Raw genomic sequence first — 21,008 nt, 5'->3', positions numbered from 1 at the left:
TCACGCTTAATGAAGCGGAAATCACTAATTCAAATTCTTATACCCATTTTATACGGACATGTTAAAAAAAAAAAAAACTTAACAATAATCAAAGGGATTTATGACGGTGACAGGACAAGCATCAAAATATCATATTCAGGATCTTTTCATGTTGAAAGGAATCTCTAAAGATAAGAATACACGTTTAGATATGCTCTTTATCTAAAAACTTTTTTCACTTAGTTAATTTGTGAAACATTTACTTACTCAAATATCGGAGTGTTCCTGATTCTTCCGGGTATCGACGATTTTGTTGAGACTATTTTATCAAGTAATGATATAAAAAGGATTAGAGTTATTTAAGTATGATGTGACTTTTAAAATTACAATTAAACTTAAAATTATTATTACTGAATTTTAATTTATTGATGATTTTAAAAGTCATTACATTTTAGATGATTCGAAAAAGATTTTAGTTATCTTTATATCATTACTCATATTTTATCTATTTGCAAGTGGCCGGCCACTTGTTCCACTATCAAAAAATTGCTCGAACATCATGAATAACTTGATTCCTATAAAAAAGTTGAAATCTAACTATCCCATATAAAGTTGGAAATAATCCAAAAGTCTCTATTTATAGACAAGAATCACATATATGACACCACCAAACTTTCAACTTCCAAGTGTATTTACTTTGTGATGTTCTTTTTTTTAAAAGAAAAATAGTTTAATTTCCAAACTGAAAAATAAAAATAAAAATTAATATTCAATTGTTTCAGTTTTGCATAAATAATAAAAGGGTAATATATACAAGTTATACATCATAGACTCATTGTTAATAAATAAATATTTTATTTATATAAGTTGTGAGAAGCTGCCTAGTTTTATAATATTTTGATGATTAGAGAACTTGACTTTTACCAAACACAACTTTGTCTTTTCATTGAGATATTTTTAATTTATAAGTGGAATTCAAGGCATCTCATTGGCAAATATCCCTGCTTGAATCCAAAACTACCCAACAAGGAGTCCTTGATATTGTTGTCAACACCACAAATAAATGAATATAAAAAGAATAATTACGTTTTCACAAGGTTGAAATGCATTTTATAATAAATTAAGGAATCACTTGTCCACTCCACTTTTTTTTTTTTTTTTTTTTAACTTTACTTTTACTTTCGGTTGAATTAAAAAGAACCTTATTCGGCGAGCACAAGCTCACAGATACAAGAAGGATAGGAATCCGTCCATAGACAGATAAGACTTTCCTGTCTAATGAATAAAGCTAATTTAGCTAATAAATGGGCCACTTTATTACATTGGCGGGGACGCAATTGACTTTCCACTCCTGAAGATTATGCATCATGCTCCGCACGTCTCCCAGCACGTGTCCATACCTTCCAAGCCGATGACTCTCATTGTTAAGGCCATTGACTACTTCACATTTTGCAAACCGAGACGATGTCCACTCCACTTAGAGTAAATGAAAATGCATTTTGTTTTTTATTTTATCGGGATGAAAAGAAAAATATATTTCATCATCCAGATTTAACGGTGGGATGTGGTATTATATTTTTTTAGAATAAATTGGGGGACCATTATGCCCCTCCACATAGAGTCAAGAAAAATGCATTTCACTCCAAAAGAAAAAAACAAAAAGAAAAAAAAAAAGCCCCATTAATAAAAGTCCTACAATTCTTGGCGGAATTGTAAGAAAGGCCCGTCTGAGCAGGAGAGCCCCTCGGGTGGGCATACAGTTCAGGCAAAAAGCTTTTTTTTTTAGACATTTTCATTCAAGGAGCTAAATGTTATTTTGATTAGCTTAAGGGTTTGTTTGAAATTGCGTTTGAAAAGCTTAAAAGTGTTTTTAACACTTAAACAGTCCGTTTAAAAAAAAATATTTATTTGATAAAAAAATTAAAAGCACTTTTAAGAGTCTAAAAAATCTTAAAATGACAAAAATGCGATTTTGATAAAAGTTTAAAAATAAAGCTTTTGCCCAAAAGTTCTTTTTGACTTAAAAGCTCAATTTTTCAAACGCAATCTCAAACATGTTCTAAATATTAAAATAAAAGAGTTGCTTCCCCCTAAGTAATTTGGAAAAATAGTTGGTGAGCCAAATGTAAAAACAATTTTTATTATTTTTATCTTTTTTTTAATATTCTTTCTAGCTAAAATAAATAGTTAAATGTAGGTGATATATATATATATATATATATATATATATATTGTTTTAAAAAAATATTTTTTAAAACTAGAATGAAGAATAAATTTATTGTGTCGAATATGAATACTCTCGTACAAGGAAACCATTGAACCTCTTTTTTGGGCAGGTCTTGGTTGCCTGGTGTTTGTGACGTTTTACAAAGCAACTTTAACGCGACAGTGACACTGATGTTTGCCTTTTGCAAAACGAATGTCGTTTATCAAATTATTAGAAGCTGCGAGCCAGATAATAGAATTTCTCAACGACATCGTTCATTCACCGCGCCGAATCTAACCGGTCTTCCACCGTCCTACGGACCACAACTCAAACGTCTTCCCAACACCTCCACAACGCTCTCTCCCTGATCCTCCTAGTGCCCGACGACACCGTTTTCCCAGTCCGTCACTGTCGAAATCTCCGATCGAAATCAACTCTGAACAGCGAAATAGGAAGCAAAAATGGCGGCCGTCGACGTTCCACTGGATGACAAGGCCAAGCGAATGAGAGATCTGCTCTCGAGCTTCTACTCCCCCGATCCTTCCATGTCCTCCTCCACCGATACGACGTCGTCTTCCTCCAAACGCACCACCCTCGACGCCATCAACTCCTCCTCCTTCGATCCCGACCAGTACATGAATCTCCTGGTTCGCCCTAACCCTATGTGGCTATGTTGCTTATGTTCAGAGCTAAAATGCCGGGTTCTTGTGGAAATGAGTGCTATATAGTGCATTGATTGGTTAGTTTGAATTAGAGAGGGGAATCTGGTTGAGATGCAATTGTGTGATGTTATTCAAGATGAGGTTGGAGTTGATTGTGGGAAGTTTTGGTTCTTGAACATGTTTGATTTGAATTGTGCAGGTGGAAAAGTCGAATTTAGAAGGGCTTTTGCAGCGGCACGTAGAAATGTCAGCGGAGATAAAGAATCTCGACACTGACTTGCAAATGTTAGTCTATGAGAATTATAACAAGTTTATTAGTGCGACGGATACGATTAAGAGGTAAGTCTTTCAATTTCCACGATATGCTGATCACTCTTTTGTAATTTTGTGATATATAAAGAATATTAGTGTGACATATATTGTGTTTTGTATAGGATGAAAAGTAATATCGTAGGCATGGAATCGAATATGGAGCAGCTCCTTGAGAAGGTGTGTGTGGAATTTTACTTTATTCATATGTTTGTTGAAATGGGTTTTTTGTTTTTGAGCTAAAATTGGAAAAGAAGATTGGAGTAGGAATCACGTCCAATTTGCTGCCTATGGATGCAGATAATGTCTGTGCAATCTAGAAGTGATGGAGTGAACACTTCACTCTTTGAAAAGAGAGAACATGTAGAGAAATTGCATCGCACTCGTAATCTCCTTCGTAAAGTTCAGGTATTAAAGCAGTAGTAAGAGTAAATGTTTAACAGTGGCGCCTCCTGTTTGTTGCAGAATTTGTGCTCTGAATTTATTTATTTATATGTGTGTGTGTGTGTGTGTGTGTGTGTGTGTATATATATATATATATCAGTTTTTTCCTCAATGAAAACTGGCTCTGTCCCTTAAGGTGAACCTAAGCTTCTACAGCATCCATTGCCAATTAAATTAACTTCTGACTAATGGGAAGGGCATATATAATGTACAATAAAGTATGAGATGTCTTCTATAAGCTTTAATACAAGCTATTTGACTGGGGAACTTGCTGGCTTTCTAGAGTTGGCATGTACTAAGCTATACTAGATGTCGGGGGTATTTAGCATGCATGCTCTTGTTAAGTTTACAGTAATAGTTGTCTCATTGCAATGCTTTTTTTTTTTTTTTTTTGGGTGGGGGGGTGGCTAAGAGAGGGGTTTAATGCATTTCTTTGAAAGATTATGGGGGCTTGTATTGGGATCTATCATGGCAAATTCTAATAAAATGGATACATTCTATTTAGCAAAAGGGTAAAGAGTTGTTTTCTTTGTGCTCACAGCATGGCTCTTGGATTCGTTTATGATAAATGTATGATACTTATATGTAAGTTTTGGAGTTTTCCATGTATGAGTTAACACAGATTTCATCTTTCTGATAAAGAACAGTTCATTTATGATCTACCCGCTAGACTTGGAAAGTGTATCAAATCAGAGGCCTATGCTGATGCAGTCAGGTTCTACACTGGAGCTACACCAATTTTTAAGGTTATTTGTTTCTTCATTAGGGTGTTAATTTTTGGGTTAATCTTTGTATCAATTTTCTTGTTTATTTTGTTTTTGGGGCATTCATTTCTAGTCACATTGTACACCATTGGTGAATTGTTTCTCCATTTTCCCACACTAGGCATATGGAGATTCATCATTCCAAGATTGTAAACGAGCATCTGAAGAAGCAATGGCTACAATTATAAAGAACTTGGAGGTATATTGTCCTTTCATTTTATACCAGTCAGGTTGGCTTGCTGAGACCCAAGTCAACTAATCCTCCAAAAGGAGACCAGTGACGTTTTCTTCTTTAAATGTCATTGCAAAGTCCCATTGGCACCATGATTTCCGAAATTAGAGATAGAAATTTGTGGATTTAAACTCACTATTCTTCACAACCAAATGTGTTGTTTATACTTGTATTTTTTAGTATCCCATTGTTAAGTTGTTAACAATGGGCAAGCTTAGAATAGAACCCACCCACAAAAGAAAAAAAAGAAAGAAATAAATTATTGAGAATTTGTTGAAAGTGAACCTCCAAGTGCAATTTTCACATGCTGTCACAGTTAATCCCCATGAATTATACTTTGAGGCATACTGGACAAAATTTTATAGAATGGACTCCAAGATACTTGGCCAAAAGAAAAAAAAAATCTGCAAGATCCGAGGATTGGCATTTATGGATACTTGTATACTACAGCACCACAAATATAACCATTCCATTTTGTTGAGCAGCTATAGAATGGACATATGAAGGTTATAGATAAATAGAAGTACAATTTCGTGCTGCATAACTTGCTGACAGTCATTAGTGTATCCAAATACTTATCTCCTAATTTGACTTTGTTTATTTTCTTACTTTATTTAGGGAAAGCTATTCTCAGATTCTGAATCCATACAAGCAAGAGCTGAGGCTGCAGTGCTTCTTAAGCAGTTGGATTTTCCGGTTCGTACTGCCCTTTTCACAACTTTTTTGTGATGGAAACATTTGATGTATGAATATTTTGCTGAAAATGTTATTGGTGAAAAGATGAGGACTATCCTCTTTTGTTATTACTGTAACACTGTTTCAAAAGTGTCATGCTTCCTACTTGTTTTAGAATTTAAAGCATAAATGTGAAATTTTATTTGTCAAGGGGATTGTACTCTTAAGCAAATATTATTAAGATTCTTCTGATATGTCGATGTGCATATGATGACAGATTTCCCACATATTGGCAGGTGGAAAGTTTAAAGGCTAGGCTACTGGAAAAGTTGGCACAATCTCTTGCAGAACTTCAGCTTAAGACTGAAGAATTAAGCAATGCTTCAGTAGATTCTTCTAAAGAAGGAAGCATTCCTGGGTCAGCTCCTGCTGCTGCTCATGAGGTAAGTTGTGACAAAGTAGCATCTTTTACGTCTCTTAAGTTTAGCAGGTGGGATGTGAAGATTCGTATTCGCTGCCCTTCCTTGCCAAAAAGAAAAAGAAAAAAAAGAAGAAGCTTACGTTTATGAGTATTGAGTAGAAATTCCTATTTTTGTTTGATTAAAGCATGTAGGTATTCTTTTTAAAAATAGTTTATTTATTTGTTGTTTTATGTGCTTGATGATGACTTTCTGTTTTTAGTTACAATGTTTTGCACTTTTCTAAGCTGCCTGTAAACAATTGTCAGACTAATTGAGATAACACTCGTATCAATTTTCTAAATATAGGCTTCTGTTCGTGAGTTCGTGGAGGCTGTCCGTGCTTATCGAGTAATATTTCCTGATTCAGAAAACCAGCTAGTTAAACTTGCACAAGACGTGGTTACCAAGTAAGTGAGTATCTTCATCAATTTCCCCAATTTGTTTATGGTATCTACTTATTATTCATTTCAATTGATTGAAACAAATAGCAACATAAATAATTTGTTCAAGGAATGTAACAGTGTTTTGTTTTTTTCAGGCACTTTGAAATGACTGAGGAATATGTAAAGAAACAAATTTGTAGTGCAGAGCTATTGCGTGTTCTTCGTAAGTCGAATATTTGTTGTTGCATCATGTTTTATCCTATAGCTGTGATGTCCTTCTAAACCAGTATATATTAACTATTTTTTTTGAGCCTGTGCTTGCTGTAATCTCCGTCGTTCTAATAAATTTCTTGCACAAATCCTTTCATGTGATGATCAATCCTCTTCTGCTTCCTATTTTATGTGAGAATGTATTCAAGGCTAAGTTTACCTGAGTCAAGACCATTGTGTTATGCGTAAGCTGCTTTCAAGTGGCACAACCGTGGAAGTCCTTGCTGATACAAAAAGCTGCCACCATAGCTCTGCAGAAGGGCATTGCGGCATTGCCCAGAAGCTCCATTCTTATTAGGGTTACGAGTTCTCCTTTGGACTAAGTTGCTATGCCTACCAACTTGGGATCATTTGCGTCATTTGTGTCATTACCTTTTGGATGCTAGGTGTTATGTCTTCCAATTGGCTGTTTGTAGTCCACTAGGGATGCTAGAGGGTTTCTTTAGCTTCCTTCGAATGATGATCTATGAAAGTAGGATGATGCTTTAAAAAATTAGTACTTGCTAATTATGGAATAACTTGACTGAAGCTCCCTTATCAGTTCTATTGCAGGTTTAATGAAAATAATTCAATGTTATGATTTAAAGTCATTTCCTTATCATTTTGCATTCCTTGTGATGCTTGCCAATTTGCACACAGGAATTATTTGGACAGATGTACTCCTGATGGATGAAGTGTTACATGAGGCTGCTCTCCCTGATTATTCTTTGGAGGTCTTTCTTTGAAAATCATCTGAACTATTAATTGATGTTAACCCTCCCTGATCATTATCTGTTCTTAATGATTTATTGTTGAAGGATGAATTAGGACACTGATTTGCCCCTGTATGGTTTCAGGCTGCCAAGGTTGCTCTCAAGCAGCATGTTGCCAGCACATTTTCTCATCTTCTACATAATATCTCAGGTTATTTATACTGTCATTTTTCCAACAAGATCTTTTTCAATCTGATCCAAAAAGAAAGACATTAAAAAATACGGATTGATTTGTCTTTAAAAAAATTTACATAAAAAGAAAAAAGAAAAGAAAAAGATAAAGATAAAGATCTGTCCCATGAGTTAGCTTCTGGTTTTTCGCTTAGGACAGTACACTAAGAGAAACACCTTAAAGTGGCATAGACTCTTATATTTAGAATAAATTGATGGTTCACATATTTCATGTTACGTTGAATATTAGATCTTAATATTCAAGCATGTTTGCTTGAATTAGTCCAATCTTATCCTTGGAGAGGCTGAAAAGTTCTGAGTTAAATTCTGTTTGGGATGCAGATTCCCTTACAAAAGTCCATGTGAGACAAAAGGATGGAGCAGAAGAGTATTCCTTGCAGATTGCCCTGGAGGCCAGCAAAAAAGCAGTGCTTCAAGGCAGCATGGATGTGTTACTGGTAATATAGATGCTTTGAAAATGTACTTGCTTATGCATGTAGGTGTCAGTGGTAGTTCTTTTCTGCTCATAAACGATATCATGGAGGGAAAGGAATGATAAGTTTTTTGAGGACTGCGAGAGGACTTTGGTGGAGCTGCAATCTTTATTTTTCAACATTTTATATCTTTGGACAACTGCTTATGTTTCTCCTTTAGTGATTAGTTGTCATGATTTTCTTGTTCTTTTTGCCCATACTACTTAGGTGGCTTCTCTTTTATACTTCTTGTGCACATGGGGGCATCTTTTAATGATATCTCGATTAGTTATCAAAAAAATAAATGATATCATTTCAAATTAATATGCTTCAACCTTCCACTGACATACTTTAGCACGCAGTCTATGCTCCCCCCCCCCCCTCCAAAAGGCAAGTATTGCTTGGACGTGTAGATTTAAAGTTCATGAAGTACTCTACAGTTTTTGGAACATGGATTTCAAATATCTTTACAAAAATTTCCCCAGTGTTCATTGATGTTAATTTTGTTAGATTGTTTTTGAGCACCTGTACTTTTTATATATCATCGCACTCAATCACCCTTTTTATTGTGCATATGCATGCTTCTTCATTGAGGTTTTGAATCTCGTATTCTGTTTTTCTAGGACTTCCACCAAATTCTTGAAGACAACTTGGAGCTACTAGTTCAACTGAAAGACTTGATTATTGATTTTGTTCAAGAAGGATTTCATGATTTCTTCAGGGCGCTTGATGATCACTTCCTTTTGCTTTCAGGAAGAAAGAATTCAGCCAGTCTAGGTCAAGGTTTTGCAGAGGGAACACAAGTAGACAAAACTTTTGCTGGCCTTGTCCTGGTGCTGGCTCAACTTTCTGTTTTCATAGAACAAACTGCCATTCCGAGAATCACTGAGGCAAGGAGCCACCTGATTGTTTTATGTCGCATTTCTTTTAGAAGCATCAACTACTGCAGTTAGAGTTCTCTCTTTGTGCTCAGGAGCTTGTATTAAAGTTTCATCTTCTACTTTTCAGGAAATAGCAGCTTCTTTTTCTGGTGGTGGTGCTAGGAGCTACGAATATGGGCCTCCCTTTGTTCCTGGAGAAATTTGTCGAATTTTCCGTTCGGCTGGAGAGAAGTTTCTGCACCTTGTATGAGCTAAAACTTCTGTAGTTTGGTTTCTAGTTTCATTTGGGATAGTAGATTAGGGAAAAAAGATGTAGGTTTTGGATTTGGAGATTACATGTCATTGATGTGTCCTCTTTTTTATTCATTCATTTTCCGAAGTAGGAATACTACACCTATTTTATGACATTGCTCTTTGACTTTAATTACTTATTCTGTCGCTTTGGAAAAAAATGGTGGTTTCCGGACAGTGGATTGCAAGTTGGCTTTATGTTAGTTTGCCTTTGTCTATAGAATTCAAATCCACTTTGGAACCATAAACAAGTCTTATTCCATTTGGGTTAATCGTAAGTTCACCGAGAGTGTTACCCTTGTGATGCCATTTCTCACTTACAGTCTGATGTCTCTTTTTCATATGTGCCTCTGGCTTTGGTCTGTTTTGAATATTTTATATTCAGTTGCTTAAACATACGATAACAGATAATAATCGTTTTTCTTTCTTTCTTTCCAGTATATAAATATGAGAACTCAGAGGATATCACTTCTCCTGAAGAAGAGGTTTACAACACCAAATTGGGTCAAGGTAAGTTTGCTTTATGGCTATGTTCCATTGATTTGAAGAAAGTACCCAGCATATTGGTTTTAAACTTGCCTGGTATTTGTACAATTTGTGCAGCATAAGGAGCCCAGAGAAGTTCATATGTTTGTTGATTTATTTCTCCAAGAGGTCAGTACATCTGTTGATTTTCATGTTTAAATTCTGTGGTTAATATCTTTCCAATTAAATGTTAGGATTTTTGAATTGTATGTATGACTGCCTGTTTTTGATAACTGTTACTATCCAGAAAACCATTTTAAGTATTTCAACTTGTATTGCATGAACCTGTATATACCAATTAATTCACTGCAAAATCAAGACACACCTTTAACTTCCTTCGACTCCTTTACTAGCTTGAAGCAATAGAACGTGAAGTAAAGCAGATTTTGCCTCAAGGGCTGCGAAGGCATCGTCGCAATGACAGCAATGGAAGTACGACCTCATCAAGGAGCAATCCGTTACGAGAGGAAAGGTTGAGTCGGTCCAATACCCAAAGGGCCAGGAGCCAGCTTTTGGAAACTCATCTAGCAAAATTGTTTAAGCAAAAAGTTGAAATTTTCACAAAAGTTGAATATACACAGGTACTGAGTTCTCTTAGTGTTGGTGGAGAAAATAATTGCATTGGTATATCAACAAACTGAGCTCGCTTGTAAACTGCAGGAGTCAGTGGTAACAACAGTAGTAAAATTGTGCCTTAAAAGTTTCCAAGAATTTGTCCGACTCCAGACTTTCAATCGGAGTGGATTCCAGCAAATTCAGTTGGATATTCAGTTCCTAAGGACTCTTTTAAAGGAAACTGTTGAAGATGAAGCCGCTATTGACTTTCTGCTTGATGAGGTAAAAGAAAATAGTTTGACCATGGGTTCTGAACATTTGACCTCCTAAAACTTTTCTATTAGAAACTGTGCAAGTATTTTTCAACAGAGATGAAGGAAACCATCTCTGATCTCTCTCTCTCTCTCTCTCTCTCTCTCAGGTGATTGTTGCTGCTTCAGAGCGTTGTCTTGATCCAAATCCTTTGGAACCCCCCATTTTGGACAAACTTATACAGGCAAAGTTGAAAAACAGGGATCAGAGCCCAATCTCTTTATAAACATCTGATGGTGGTGGGATCACAATAATGAGCTTTAATTCTTGGTCTCTCAGATTGTGTTTCTTCTTATAATTACTGCCCTAGGGTTTTCTAAATATGCTTAGTTGGTCAAAGTATCTAATGTATATCTGAGAAAAAGGAATGATTCTTTGTAGTTTCTACTCACATCCTTGTGTTTCGAGGCAATTAAGTTCATTATCAAGGCCCATGATGCTCCGTTTTGTTGTAATTTACTGTTTGAAGAGTACGGGAAATTTTTTATCCATCCATAACTTGATAGTTCTGTATCTCTTGGTTTTGTATATTTGAAACTATATTATGATATTCATGATATGGCAGCTCCTTTTTCTTTTCTTTCTCCCATCAATTCATTAATCAGACTAAAATGTTTGATGCTAATTCGATCTAAACAAAAAAAAATTCTCGAAATTGGGTTCCAGGAGATTTTTTCATCAATTTATTAAATTAGAGAAATGTTATATAGCATGCATTCATATCATCACTTCTATCCTATTTTGCTGTTGTGAAAAGTGTTACATTAGCAAAGTGAGATAAAAATAGGATAGAAGTGTGGTGTGTAGCATTGCTCATTAAATTAACATTTGTTCTTTGAGTGTGTTTGGCACTGTGATTCCACAGACCTTTAAACTAAATCCCATAAAATGTATCGTTTGCAAGTGTGTTTTTGAAGAATTGTGATTCAAAAACGTAGAAAAATACATTTTCAAAGTACATGATTTTAAAGATAAAATTGCGACTATACTAAATGCTTGGCTACATTTTTTAAAATGGTGTTTTCAAATTACACGTTTTAAAACTGTTATTTTTAAATGACATGTAAAATCGCAAACCTAAATGGATCCATAGAGTACGTGATTTTTACAATCATTTTTAATCATGCATTTGAAAATTATGTGTTTAATTAATTTTATGAAAATGTATATGTGAATTGAGATTCCCTCCAATTGGGGAGAAATTAGAAATTCTCCAATTGTTAATCGTGACCTTTTATTTTAAATTTAGTGGTCTATAAAATGCCAGTTGCGATCCATCTTATGTTTTATCACTCAACCTAAAGGATAGAAGTCTAAAGAGTATTATACCATGTATATCTTCTCAAATTTTAGTTGCAATTTTAAAAGTAAGATTCTGTTTGTTTAAGTTTAAACCTAAAATGTTTTCTATCGTAAATTATTTTTGATAAAAATATTTTTGAATGTTTGGTTTGTAAGGAAAATAAATGACGATGGAAAACAATTGGCGCTTCTCGCAACCTTTGGCGAACATTGTTGGCGGATTTTGACAACTTGATGTGGTGGTGATTGGCAGCCATCAATAAATTATGACAAACTTTGGCGCACTAATTCTGGCAAACTTAGGCAACTTACATAGGATGCTAGTGAACTCCGGTGGAAGTTGAGAATGAAAGTGCAAGAGATAGTGTGTGCAAGAAAGATAAGCTTTAAGTTCAGAGTGATTACAATTTTAAAAAATAGAACATCATTTTATGAAAATTAAAGAAAGTTTTTATGGTTAACTAAAAAATGATTTCGGTTTGACCATGATTTTCGGTTGTACTAAACACTGAATTAATGAAAGTAGTAAATATTGATGTAACAAAATTTAAACTATTTAATTTAAAATCAATGATTAATAAATTTAATATTGAGAAAATCTACAAGACATAAGAATTATGGTAAAACTTTGGGTTTGCTCTTTAGTCTCCATAATAGACCATGGGAAAGGCCTCCTATATAATACCACCTCATACAAAAATGAAAAAATATATAAATAAAAAAAGCTTCAGGCACATAAGCACAAAGTGGCTGTAGTTTAGTGGTAAGAATTCCACGTTGTGGCCGTGGAGACCTGGGCTCGAATCCCAGCAGCCACAGTTTTTTTTCTCTTGCCTTCACCTCTGTTTTTTCGCACGTTTTCCTTTTTTGGACACCATATCCCAAGATTCAATCAGGAGCGTTCATCACTGTCAATGTATCTCCGTCATAGTATATGGCATGATACACTACATCAGCTTTGCCGGCTCATTTTCCCGCCAAGTTCTTCACCATTTTGCCGCCAATTCCCCATCATTCTCCCTCTCTTTCTCTGTCTCACTCTCTCTCTCTGTCTCTCTCCCTCCCTCCCTCCCTCTCCCTCTCTCTCACTGGGTAAACCATGAGCATGACGAAGGACCTCGATTTCAGCACAGACAAAGGTAACCCCTCCGATTCTCTCTCTCTCTCCCTCTGATTGAAATTTCTTAATTATTCGACTTCGTTTACGCAGTTTTGGCGAAGGAGTTCCTTTCGAACTTCGCAGATGCAAATGGAGAAGCGAAGTACATCAACATCCTTGTAAGCGCTCCCACTCTCCCTCTCTTTTCATTTTGTTTTTGTTTGTCCGAAAAGATGAATCGAAAGCCCTAGATCTCCGTTTGGCTGCTGGGAAAAAAACGAAGCAGAAGAACGAAACCGAGATCTCCGGCCTCTCTCGGAGTAGGAGCACAAAAAAGCCTCGGCATTGTTGGCCATAATATATGATTAATAATAGATTAATATCATTCACTGAGCTGCCCCGGCAACAAAATGGAGCTCGTTATATATATTTTTAAGTTTAGCAGTTTGTTTGGCACGAAGATTAGCCCTAATTTTCTTCCCATATCAGCAAGAAGTTGCGAACCGTAGAAACCGAGCAATCCAGATTGATCTCGAGGACTTATTTAATGTAAAATTCTCATCCTCTCTTTCTTTTTCGTTGTGAAATTATTCGATCGTTACGCGTTTGATTTAAAAAACCCCAATCTTCCTAATGTTTTTTATTCTCTCTCTCTCTCTCTCTCTCTCTCTTTCTCAGTACAAAGATTTGGATGAAGAATTTCTCAGACGCATTACTGAGAATACCCGGCGGTATATTGGGATTTTTTCTGATGCGATTGATGAGCTGATGCCGGAGCCCACGGAGGCCTTTACGGATGATGATCATGACATATTAATGACACAAAGGTCTGATGAAGGGCCAGAGAATATGGACGGTTCTGATCCGCTTCAGAAGATGCCTCCGGAAATCAAACGCTACTTGTGAGTTCGAAGGCGATTGTCCAATCATTTTCAATTTGATCATCACTTAAATACGTTAGCATATATAAATCCGTAGCTATTGTGTGCAAATGGAGAAATCGTTATTGCTTGAGTATTATCTGAGTGTAAATTTGCAGTAAGGATGCAGTTCAAAACTGGTAAAACTATCCCGATTCAATTATTTAGTCTATTAGTTGTTTGTCTTACATGACTAATAACCGATTTTTCCCCTTGCGCTTTTTGATATATACAACAAAGATTAATGACCGATTACTTGAATCCAAATTTGTCATAATTGGAGCATATTCAGTGTTCTTTGATTAATATAGGTGGGTAAACCCTAATTCTATTTTGGGTTTGTGAGCTTTTTGTACTTTGAATATAAGTGTTATTTCATTGCAAGTGATGTGTTGGATTAATTTATGTTACCGGGACAATAGTTCTGATTGCTCTATAAACTATTCTACTGTGAATATCGTGGATATGGTTAATTGTTGATTCGTTTGTGATCCAGTGAAGTTTATATAAGAGCATCTTCAAAGGGACGACCATTTACCATTAGGGAGGTCAAGGCTTCATACATTGGCCAGCTTGTGCGGATATCTGGTATTGTCACGCGTTGTTCAGATGTTAAACCCTTAATGCAGGTAGCCGTGTATACGTGTGAAGATTGTGGTTTTGAAATTTACCAGGTAATTTTGTTTTACCACATAATTTAGTTCTATGATACAGTATTATATTGGCATGATATCGTGAGGGTGTCACATGTCTGTGTATTGCCCTTCCACCGATAAATTTTCTTCTATTTGAAATTATAGAACTGTCACATCCAGCCCAAACAGTTACAGAAGCGTTCGTTCTTTTCCATTACTTTTTTATGTTACAGAGTATTGTGAACTTTAAATACCACTTTGCTCTTTTTGTTTGTACACTGCTTTAGTTGATTCGTTTGTTCTTTTTTGTGCCATACAGGAAGTAACTGCTCGAGTTTTCATGCCCCTGTTTGAGTGTCCATCCAAGCGCTGTGTAACAAATAGAGCAAAGGGGAATCTTATCTTGCAACTCAGGGCGTCAAAGTTTTTGAAGTTTCAAGAGGTTTCTACTTAACACTCATTCAGTCATCATGTTCATAGCAAGCAGGATGTGCATGATTTTCTATAATAACACGAATGCAAGTTTTTTGGTCTTCTCATTTGATCATTTTGTTTCCCTTCCGGGTGATACCATTGTGACATGGTCCAAGTACAGGCCAAAATTCAAGAGTTAGCTGAACATGTACCAAAAGGCCACATTCCACGGACGATGACAGTTCATTTGAGGGGAGAACTCACAAGAAAGGTTGGTTGTCTTTATGTCAATTTTCATGAACTCTTTTTTTTTTTTTTTTTAAGGTCTTCTTAAATTTAATAAAACAATTTCAACCTTAGCAGCTAAAATTGACGTTGTTTATCTATCATTTACATTTTTCATAATGGTGTGAATGGTGAAACTAGTTTTGCTCAAAACCATTACTTAAGTATAGGTGAAAAGATTGCAGAGGAGATTTGAGTTGACTACCCTTGTATGCAAAGATAGAAATGAATGAACATGAAGTGGTGAGAGAAAAATTCAGTTTTCAACTTTGAACCCTTTGATTACATTAAAAATATTTTCATTTGTTCCTTCAAGAAAATGCGTAGTTGAAGATATTGATTTCCTGCTTCTTTTCAAGTTTTAGTGTTGTATGCTGCTAATTTGTTTACTTTTTTTTATTATCAGGTAGCTCCAGGTGATGTTATTGATTTGTCTGGTATTTTTCTCCCTATTCCATACACTGGTTTTAGAGCAATGCGTGCTGGCTTAGTTGCTGATACATACTTAGAGGCCATGTCTGTCACACATTTCAAGAAAAAATACGAGGAGTAAGCCATTACTAGTTCTCAGTTTTATTTCATTCCTTTTCAGTTCTCAGTTACCCGAAGGCACTTAATGATTTCACCAACTTACCCTTAGTCATCCCTCCAAATTACGCTTTACTCATCCTTTTTTACTGCTGCCGCTCAATAATTTGTACCTACTACCTATCAAAAAAAAAAATTTGTACCTACTCTCCGTCTACCATCTCCAGTTATAGATATATATTCATGGCTTTTCTGCTGAAGTTAAGCTATTTTTTACCTGCTAAGATAACTTTTGCAATGGTTAGGGGATCAAAAGACTTCTTTGTACTCACGTTTTATTTTGCTGCAGTTATGAACTCAGAGGAGATGAGGAAGAACAAATTGCACGTTTAGCTGAGGATGGTGATATTTATAATAAGCTGTCCCGATCATTGGCACCTGAAATCTTTGGTCATGAAGACATCAAAAAAGCTCTTCTTCTTCTCCTTGTGGGTGCTCCTCACCGAAAGTTGAAAGATGGAATGAAGGTAAATGAATAATGTTACCAGCTACTTAAAATAGCCAACTTGGAGGCTATATGCTCCTTTATCGTTTTCAGAAGCACTACGAGATTACCATTCTTCTTCCCCTTCCCCACCCTCTGCCCTCTGTGACCTAGCTTTTATGGTCCCACTATATGGTTATTCGAATTAAGTATACACATGAGAAACTTTTTTTTTTTTTTTTGGGTAACATATGACATGCTAACAAACCTTGCTGTATTATTTATATAATTAGACTAGAAAAGGTTGTGATACTCTTCCTTCATCACAGATTAGAGGAGATTTACATATATGTTTGATGGGGGATCCTGGGGTTGCAAAGAGTCAACTGCTTAAGCACATAATTAATGTAGCACCCAGGGGAGTGTATACTACTGGCAAAGGAAGCAGTGGAGTTGGTCTAACTGCTGCTGTTCAGAAAGATCCAGTGACAAATGAGTTCGTTCTGGAAGGAGGAGCATTGGTGAGACACTTTCTCCTTTCCTCCCATCTTAGTTGACGCTCATATTAAACTTATACTAGCCTTAGATGGGATAGAAAGCTCTGAATATTTGGCATACATGCATAGTATCTGAGATATATGTATAGTATCCAAAAATGGTGCCTTATGCTGTTAGTACTTTCTAATATGAGACAGGAAATATGTGATGGTTTCATTAAAACAGCTGAAGCATTCAGACATCATCATGTTCTCCTATCTAGTTGTTTTTCAAGGATTTCTGTGATTTAATACAGAAGCATTGACTATTTTTCAGGTGCTAGCGGATATGGGCATATGTGCCATTGACGAGTTTGATAAGATGGATGAATCAGATCGAACATCCATACACGAAGTTATGGAGCAGCAGACTGTCAGCATTGCCAAGGCTGGGATCACTACATCTCTGAATGCAAGAACTGCTGTTCTTGCTGCCGCTAATCCAGCATGGTACTAATCTTTTTACTGTTTCTTGAAGTCATTTTTTACTGCTTCTCTTATTTTACTTCACCTGCTCTTATAGAGGCTTTTCTACTGCAAACAGAACATCTAATATTCTTTATATAAATAAATTAGTCTGTATGCATACACTTACAGTAGTTCATATTTTGCTGAAGGGGAAGATATGACCTACGTAGAACTCCAGCTGAAAACATTAATCTTCCTCCAGCACTTCTATCGAGATTTGACCTCATGTGGTTGATTTTGGATCGAGCAGATATGGATAATGATCTTGAAATGGCCAGGCATATTGTCTATGTGCACCAGAATAGAGAATCTCCTGCTCTTGGGTTCACTCCACTTGAGCCATCTGTTCTTCGGTATGTCTCATAGCTGCTTTTGTGATGAAAACAAAGTGATGACGGAAAATATTAGGAATGATTTGCTTCATCGGATGTATAACAATTTTTTACATTATTTCTAGCATGTAATGATGCTACAAAAGCTTTTTGATGCATCCATTCATCTTGCTTTTCATGCCTCCCTATAATTACCACTTGTGTTGGTGTGATGCTTATAAATATGTACGTATTTTGTTTCGTTGTTTGTCAAGCTGCTTGCTTTTTCAACTGTAACGAAGTTAACTATTATGGTTGACAATGTTTTCATGTAAAGGCATACCGGTAAACATGCTTCTTACCATTAATCTCATTGTAAAGCTACAAAGGTTATATCTTTGTATCATGTGCTTAGCCCTCTTGTGGGCTCTTCTTTCGCTTGGAAGAGAATTTGGAGAAATAAGGCTCCTTCAAGAGTGGCTTTCTTTGTTTGGACAGCAGCGTTAGGAAATATCTTGACCTAAGATAACCTGAGGAAGAGGCATATGTCATTGTGATGGACTGGTGTTGCATGTCCAAGAAGAATGGAGAACCCATCAACCATCTTCTGCTCCGTTGCGATGTAGCTATAGTTTTGTTGGTATCAATATTCAATCTTTTTGGGGGTAGAGTGGGTCATGCTACAACGGGTGGCAGAGTAGTTGGTGAGTTGGAGGGCCAGTTTGGTAGCCATTGTTGTATAGATGTTTGGAGGATAGTTCCTTTATGTGTTATGTGGTAAATTCGGAGAAAACACAATGTTAGAAATTTTGAAAATTGTGAAAGAATGGTGTACAATTAAAACCTTCGATGTTATGAGTGGATGGTTACTCTCAACAGTTCTCACTTCTCTAATTTTTTAGAATTTCTAGATTTGTGTTCTTTTTCTCCCTAATTGGATGTCACTCTAGTATACTCTTTGTGTACTTCAGTTGTATCCCTTTGCGCCTTCTAATAAAATTGAATTTACTTCTAAAAAAAAAGCTACCTAGGTTTTTAATTCGAACGTTTGTTGCTGCAAATTTTCTGCTGCCAACTTCTTCAGGTTCTCAACCAGGAAGAGTTATATAAATTTTTTTTGGCTATGTCAGCTAAATTCATGTGTTTGATTCAGGGTACAAGTTGACTGCCTCAAGTGTGCTCTAATAGAAATGTCTACTCTTAATTGTTTATTTTGTCTACTTGTTATTAGTTGCATGTATAACTCTTACCATACTTAAAATGTGTTTTTTATTTTCTTCTTTTTTCTCTAGTGCTTACATTTCGGCAGCAAGAAGAGTGTCTCCCTCTGTCCCAAAGGAACTGGAGGAGTATATTGCTAGTGCCTATTCAACCATTCGGCAAGAAGAAGCTAAATCTAATAGTCCCCATTCATATACAACTGTCAGAACTCTGCTCAGCATTCTCCGAATATCGGCTGTAAGTCCTGATTCATTATTTTACATGGAGACACAGTATAAGCTATTTGTCTGTCAAAATGGAATTAGGCTAGCAGAATATTTGGTCCTGGGAAAAGAAAACAGTCTGTTTAGGTCCAGATCATAGTGTTGTAGACTTTTAACTCACATCTTTCAAGATATGGACTGGGCTAGATGTTCTGGTTAAAAACGTAAGTTATAAAATGGGTTTGCATATATTGTTCATAGCATTTTTCCCTAGCTAGTTGGACAGCTTGTCTGAAAGTGTAACCCCTAGGGTGGGGCAATGGCTAATCTGTAAAATACTTTCATTTTTTTGGACAGATACCATTATGGTCCTTTGATTATACTGATTGAACAAGCTTTTACCAGGTTACACTTGACATTGACTTCATTTGTTTACAGGCACTAGCAAGACTCCGATTCTCTGAGAGTGTGGCTCAGAGTGATGTGGATGAGGCACTTCGGTTAATGCAGATGTCGAAGTTCTCTTTGTACTCAGATGAGCGTCAGAAATCTGGACTTGATGCCATCTCTGATATCTATTCAGTCTTGCGAGATGAAGCTGCCAGGACTAACAGGATGGATGTGAGCTATGCCCATGCACTCAACTGGATTTCTAGGAAGGTTTGTTCCCAGGAAACCAACTAGTATTCTGTCCTCTTGATAGCAATTGGGTCTCTGACTGCTAACTTTTCCTTTTGAACAGGGATACAGCGAAGCCCAATTGAAAGAATGTTTGGAGGAATATGCTGCCTTAAATGTGTGGCAGATACACCCCCACACCTTTGACATCCGATTTATTGATGCCTGATCACTGATGTGCCCTTTGCTTGTATAGAAATGGCCTTTGATCAATCAGCATTTGAAGTTTAATTGATGATATTTGGCTTATGTTGTAATTTTGATTTAACAGAATTTCCAAGGCACTTTTGATTGCTAGAACGAGCTAGAGTTTCATATTTAAGCATTAGTCACCAGAGTTAGTACTGTATTGAAACTGTAAGCAGTCATTAGTTTACTCTGTTAACTAAGAATTAGGCGAAAAAAAGAATCAATTTTTCATTTGTATGTCACCTAATTCTAAGTAAATATTTGAAACACCCAACAATGCAGATTTTCAAATGAATAACCAAATGCCAAGAGCCTTTACTTTAAAATTAAGCATCAAACTACAAAAACAGGGTCATAAGACAGATAAATGGCTAAGATTTTTGAAATATTCGTTCTTCTTATAAGAACTTAAAGTACTGGTGAAGATGTTTGAGAAAGAATCACCAGAGCCTCAAAGCCCAAATTAGTCTTTCTATCCCAAGCGAATGCACTTCAATCTCAACAGGCACTCAACATAAATAGAGCATAGATGGTGCAGAAAATCTGAAGAATACTCAAAACCCAAAATTCAATAGGATGAGTGCGCTGCCGCTTGAAGAAATACCAGCCTGGTCTGGGTAGAAAAAGAGAACACAGAGAGAAACGTATTGGCTAGAAAAAAAAGAAAGAGAGAAGATGATGCGAGTTAACAGAATTAATTTCCGTTTGTTTTTTTGTACACGTTAGCGGAATAGGATACTCTCCAATCCATTTTTCCAGTTCAAAATTAGAATATCCAGGTTATGGTTAGGATTTATTCTTATAAATCTTAAAGCTATAAATAGAACACTTGTCTGCTAACCAAAAATAATAATAAAATATTATTTTAGATTAAAAAAATAAAAATAAAAAATTAGAAAATATTTTAAAAAAACTAAGGGTGGATAGCCAGCCCATAAGGGGTGGTCGGACCACCCCATTAATTAATTTTTTTTTTTTTTTAGTTTGGCCGTTGGGGGTGGTCCAGCCATGGGGTGGCTTCGGCTACCCCAGGCCAACAGGGGTTGTCTGGCCACCCCCTATGGGCTGGCTGGCCACCCTTATTTTTTTTTATAATATTTTATAATATATATATTTTTTAAAAATCTAAAATAATATTTTTTTATTATTTTTAGTTAGTGGACATGTGTCCTAGTTATGGCTTTAGGATTTTTAAGAAGAAATTATAGTCATGAACTGAATATTCTCCAGTTAAAAATGAACTGGAGAGGATCCTATTCCCACGTTAACTTAATGAGTAACTTGCCTGAAAAATCTCAGCCCTTAAACCAAACTACCGCAGATCTGCGGTAATTTGGTTTACCGCATGTGTGAGAATGTAAGTAAGATAATTAATATGCATGCAATCTTT

At 35.9% G+C, this 21,008-nt stretch overlaps 2 protein-coding genes and 1 non-coding gene across 3 annotated transcripts; all 3 read left to right on the top strand.

Moving 5' to 3' along the window:
• Positions 1 to 2,431: 2,431 nt before the first annotated feature.
• Positions 2,432 to 10,920, top strand: LOC132170770 (vacuolar protein sorting-associated protein 51 homolog). Its single transcript, XM_059581871.1, has 20 exons — positions 2,432 to 2,832; positions 3,047 to 3,186; positions 3,282 to 3,336; positions 3,457 to 3,564; positions 4,248 to 4,346; positions 4,486 to 4,563; positions 5,215 to 5,292; positions 5,568 to 5,714; positions 6,039 to 6,139; positions 6,271 to 6,338; positions 7,025 to 7,098; positions 7,222 to 7,288; positions 7,651 to 7,766; positions 8,405 to 8,671; positions 8,790 to 8,906; positions 9,392 to 9,463; positions 9,557 to 9,607; positions 9,832 to 10,059; positions 10,139 to 10,315; positions 10,455 to 10,920. The coding sequence occupies exons 1-20, from the start codon at positions 2,647 to 2,649 to the stop codon at positions 10,569 to 10,571; spliced, it is 2,346 nt and encodes a 781-aa protein (XP_059437854.1). The 5' UTR covers positions 2,432 to 2,646; the 3' UTR covers positions 10,572 to 10,920.
• A 1,473-nt stretch (positions 10,921 to 12,393) lies between these two features.
• On the top strand, positions 12,394 to 12,465 carry TRNAH-GUG (transfer RNA histidin (anticodon GUG)). Its single transcript has one exon. It is a non-coding gene; the product is annotated as a tRNA-His (tRNA).
• A 160-nt stretch (positions 12,466 to 12,625) lies between these two features.
• LOC132170884 (DNA replication licensing factor MCM7) lies at positions 12,626 to 19,849 on the top strand. The gene is made up of 15 exons (XM_059582026.1): positions 12,626 to 12,786; positions 12,858 to 12,925; positions 13,236 to 13,295; positions 13,425 to 13,648; positions 14,163 to 14,340; positions 14,621 to 14,743; positions 14,897 to 14,986; positions 15,407 to 15,549; positions 15,878 to 16,055; positions 16,342 to 16,533; positions 16,826 to 16,998; positions 17,166 to 17,369; positions 18,620 to 18,785; positions 19,190 to 19,411; positions 19,494 to 19,849. Exons 1-15 carry the CDS (start codon positions 12,747 to 12,749, stop codon positions 19,596 to 19,598), a joined length of 2,166 nt encoding a protein of 721 aa, XP_059438009.1. The 5' UTR covers positions 12,626 to 12,746; the 3' UTR covers positions 19,599 to 19,849.
• Positions 19,850 to 21,008: the final 1,159 nt, after the last annotated feature.

This window comes from Corylus avellana, chromosome ca2, assembly GCF_901000735.1.
Source record: "Corylus avellana chromosome ca2, CavTom2PMs-1.0".
In the NCBI taxonomy this organism is placed as follows: Eukaryota; Viridiplantae; Streptophyta; class Magnoliopsida; order Fagales; family Betulaceae; genus Corylus; species Corylus avellana.
The sequence above is the reverse complement of the archived record's forward strand: the minus strand, read 5'-3'. Positions and strand labels throughout refer to the sequence as shown.

Coding starts and splice junctions, on each gene's coding strand:
- LOC132170884 (XM_059582026.1), top strand. CDS start 12,747: ATGAGCATGACGAAGGACCTCGATTTCAGCACAGACAAAG. Junction 14,987..15,406: donor GGGGAGAACTCACAAGAAAG/GTTGGTTGTCTT, acceptor TTTTATTATCAG/GTAGCTCCAGGTGATGTTAT. Junction 16,056..16,341: donor AGTTGAAAGATGGAATGAAG/GTAAATGAATAA, acceptor CCTTCATCACAG/ATTAGAGGAGATTTACATAT.
- LOC132170770 (XM_059581871.1), top strand. CDS start 2,647: ATGGCGGCCGTCGACGTTCCACTGGATGACAAGGCCAAGCGAATGAGA. Junction 5,293..5,567: donor TTAAGCAGTTGGATTTTCCG/GTTCGTACTGCC, acceptor ACATATTGGCAG/GTGGAAAGTTTAAAGGCTAG. Junction 8,907..9,391: donor GAGAGAAGTTTCTGCACCTT/GTATGAGCTAAA, acceptor CTTTCTTTCCAG/TATATAAATATGAGAACTCA.